Source organism: Wasmannia auropunctata, unplaced genomic scaffold (assembly GCF_000956235.1).
Source record: "Wasmannia auropunctata unplaced genomic scaffold, wasmannia.A_1.0 LD335201.1, whole genome shotgun sequence".
Taxonomy (NCBI): domain Eukaryota; kingdom Metazoa; phylum Arthropoda; class Insecta; order Hymenoptera; family Formicidae; genus Wasmannia; species Wasmannia auropunctata.
In genome coordinates, this window is record NW_012027689.1 from 12,191 (window position 1) to 16,438 (window position 4,248).

General features: G+C 27.9%; 1 protein-coding gene across 7 annotated transcripts in view; it reads left to right on the forward strand.

Annotated features, from left to right (window-relative positions):
• The window catches only part of LOC105457592 (cytochrome P450 6k1-like), a 10,088-nt gene that overhangs the window by 2,254 nt on the left and 3,586 nt on the right, over nt 1–4,248 (forward strand). Inside the window, exons 1-3 of one of the 7 annotated variants that reach the window (XM_011702342.1) lie at nt 181–327; nt 2,190–2,365; nt 2,751–3,120. The exons of the other annotated variants lie outside the window; for them this stretch is intronic. Coding sequence (XP_011700644.1) covers nt 212–327; nt 2,190–2,365; nt 2,751–3,120 — 662 coding nt within the window. The 5' untranslated portion in view covers nt 181–211. Of the gene's footprint in view, nt 1–180; nt 328–2,189; nt 2,366–2,750; nt 3,121–4,248 lie in introns of those variants that run through there. 7 annotated transcript variants of the gene reach the window in all.

Sequence of the window (4,248 nt, forward strand, 5' to 3'; positions counted from 1 at the left end):
TTTGTCGAGCGTTGTACGATTTTTTTTCACCGAGTTATTCAACATTGAAGCAAAAAGGACCATTTTCTCGGTTTCTGCCGCTAATCTGCGGTCAAGAAAGTTTTGTTTGATTTCTGTTGCCAATCAGTTGGCAATAGAACGTTACAAAGTCTGTTGATAGAATAGAAACCGAATGCGATACTAGTTAATGTCAGTCTGCTGATATTTTCAGATGTGTTGGCAGTCCGCTGACATTGTAACATTTTACTATCTGCTTGTATATATTTATTGCAGAGAGAGAGTTGAATGTAATTTTTACACATTTCTACGATCGATACAAATTCTAAGGTGAGAAGATCAAGAATATAGCATTTGTGCAATTTTTGTAAGCTTCTGTAACAAAGTGAAACCGTTGATTAATTTTTAAATTGTTTTCTCCTCCGTATCTGTAAAGCCCCATCTACATAAGTCGCGAATGCAAAACGCAAACGCAAACGCGAACGTTTCTCTCTTTCTTTTTTTTATTTTTTGACGTTTCGTTCTTTTTTTTTCTTCGCGTTTGCGTTTGCGTTGTGCGTTTGCGACTTATGTAGATGGGGCTTAATGTGCAAGTGATTTGACACATTCAGTATGCTTCGCAATTAATCATATCAATAGTAAATGTATTATAAAAGTATAATATATTTATGAATCTCTTAAATTAATATTTTTTAGTACTTTATAGTAATGTTCTGACTGCATATTCAGTTTGGCGTACTTCGCGCAATCAAGCACACATATATTTAATATCAAAATAGCAAAAATAAAATAATAATTTTTGTAATATTGCTAATAAAGGAAGCTTGAAGTCAACAAATTGTATTGCTACAAGATATGTTAAAAAGAGTAAAAGAAAAGAATTAATTAATTATATAATTATCTTCGCGTCAGCTGCTTCTATCACAATAGTGCATAAATCTTTCATTTTAAAGTTCATTATTGTCCATAAAATATGTCAAAACAGCATCTTTTTGACATTACAATATTAAAATTGCATAAACTGACATCACTTTTCATATTCTTCTAGTTTTAACGAGATCTAACTAATTGATCACTGGAAAAGTAATTTCCACAGCGTGAAAATGAAATCATAAGAATTATTTCAAATCATGTATTGTCCGACACATGACCTGCGATAATGTAGCTGTAATTTTGCTTCATTTGCGATAATAGATAATAGCTTCCTTCATACTTCGATAATACTTTTCTGCATAAGCTGAACAAGTATATTTATATTTATCACACTTTCCGTACAGAATTACGCCTGCGACGTACGAAGTAAAGCTAATGCGTAAGATTTCCTTATTTAATTACTGTTAGCAAACAGTTAATAATTTCTAACTGTGCTCGTGATTATGTAATGATATCTTGAAAATCTTGGTATTTGTCACAAATTATTCGCATTTGAATGTTCCTTCTACGGTCAGTGTACATGTTTTATAATCAAGGTTAATTTTTTTATTAGACATATATAATATATATAATAACGAATTATTATCTATATAAAAAATAAATTAATACATCAGTAATACATTGAATAGAAAAAAATTTTCTTGATACGTCCGTATGATGACGCATGCAATTCCTTTGAATTGCAAATATGTTGTGATGTCTTGTTACATCACGTTTCCTCTCTTGTTTCTATATCAGATCCTTGTCCTCGACAGTCTACATTATTAGATGGACATTCTTTTATGCTTACGCAAAAATACGATTATGTATTTACGCACGAGATTTTGTTATGAAAAATCGAGTAGGAGCTGTTTATCACAATGAACTTATAACAATAGAAAGTTCATTACAATTATTAATATAATCATTTTATACGAGAGTACGTATATATAGGAATAAATAAAAATCTTAATGCACAGTAATAGTGTCATATACGAACTATAATATGCAACAAAGAAAGATCAATTCATTCATGATGATTGGCGTCCTTTTATTCGTCAAAAAATTACTCTTGCTAATCAATTGATAAGCAATGAACTTAATAAATTAGCCCTGTCACAGTATTCACAAATTTTACAGAAACAGCAAATTGCTAAATACGAAGCGCATATAATCAAACATTTAATTCAGCTTTAGTAACACAGAAAAAATTTAAAAATTAATATTCTTATAAAATCTTACGTAAATGCTTTAAAAGAGAATTGTTATTGTAATTTCAGATTTGCAATGGTACTTGCAGAGTTAATCGGGGCTTTCATTATTGCCCTAAGCATTGCATATATTTATTATAAATTTGTGATATTTAATTTCTGGCGCAAAAAGGGTGTTTTTTACATCGAACCTGTTGTACCAATTGGAAATATAGCAGCTCTCATAACCGGTAAAGCACAAATAGGCGAGTATCTTTAAGTAGTATTTAAACGCGCATGTGAATAGTATTTACTTTTATGTACGTAACATTTAGAATGTTTCATTAACTTGAATATTTAATTATAATTAAAAAATAATTAATATCTCAAAGTAAAATGAATTAACAAACACAAAATTTGATAGCAATGCAATAAATTAGGATTTACATGAAATTCTTATTAACTATGTTTTCATATTTTTTAATTGTAATTGTATTATATATGAAAACTACTGTATTTTAGTCCTCATTTATACATAATTGTTACAAATTTATATTCGTTTTTATAAAATTAATGACTTATTCCATTGCTTAATACTGTATTTCTGCTTAAAAAATTGAGAAATTAATTTAAAAAAAATGTTTTCAACAGGTGTATTTTTTCATGATGTTTACATGAAATATAAGCATCATCGCGTTATTGGAATGTATTCACTTTTTAAACCAAACTTGGTGATCAACGATCTCAATCTTATTCGAACGGTGTTGACAAAGGAATTTGGAAGTTTCCATGATCGCGGAATATATTTCAACGAAAAGGTTGACTCATTGTCCAACCATTTGTTTTTTATGTCTGGAAAGAAATGGAGAAATATGCGCGTCAAGATGACGCCCATGTTTACTTCTGGAAAAATAAAACAGATGTTTTCGATCTTAAAAGAGTGTAGCGAAGAACTCACAAAGTATCTGGAGAGCAAAGCACAAATGAAAGATTCCGTCGAAATGAAAGATATGTTTGCAAGGTAAATTAGTTTTGATCAAACTGTCTTTTAATAAAAGTTGTTTGCTCTTCAAAGTATATATAGGAACTGCTTTATTAGCAGTAAAAAGTTGTTAGTTAAATATAATAAAACGTTGGAAATGAGAAAAGAATAAGCAGCGAATTCTCGAATGTATGTCCTTGTTAAAAAAAAGTTTTTTTGCCATTTGAGACTTATTGTTATTATAATAAAATGTCAAAAGTTATCTTCCAAATATTCCAATTTACTTGTTAAAAACATACAACATATTAATTCTGTTACATCAAATATTTTTTTATTTTTCATGTCTCAATAAATTATTGATTATTATCAAATTGTACTATCGGAAGATTAAAGAATTTTAATTTGTGTAATAGAAGAGCTAATGAGCCACGATAGGTGTCAGTGCTAAATGCTAATGTATTTAAATATCACACGTTACATAACAAAAATATTTGTCAAGTTGTTTATAATTTATTAAACGTTTTTTTTTTAATTAATACTTATCCTCAGTGATGGTTTAATATAATATATAACGTGATATTTAAATGCCACGCAGCCTAGCTCATTAATCCTTGTATCATATACATATATTAGAATCTTATTCTTACGAGACTTTATCTAATTTTTATATTAAATTTAAAGAATTTTATATTATCTTGTTTTTAACATAACTATTATAAATAGTTAATTTGATTTGAAATTTTTACAAAATAAATTCCAAAATTTTTATTGCAGAAAATATATAAACATTACAAAGAACTCTTTTTTGCATATTTCAAAGTTTTTTTAGATCTTTGTTAATTGTTTCATAGCTACTTTTTGTATATTTTTATTTCAGTAATATTTACTCAAAGCGATTATATTGTAGTAAACTTTCTTTATCCATATAAATTTCAAATGTTTTGCAAAGAAATTCAGTAAAATTTAAAATTTATTAAAAATTATGTTTTAATTTTACTAATAGATATTCAACAGATGTAATTATGTCAACGACTTTTGGTATTAAATCTAACTGCATTAAGGATCCAAATAACGAGTATCGTATGAAGGGGAAAAAAATTTTTGAGTTGAATCCAATTTGGACCGCCCTGTTTGCGTTTGTACCACAAATTACGGATTTCTTTTCTA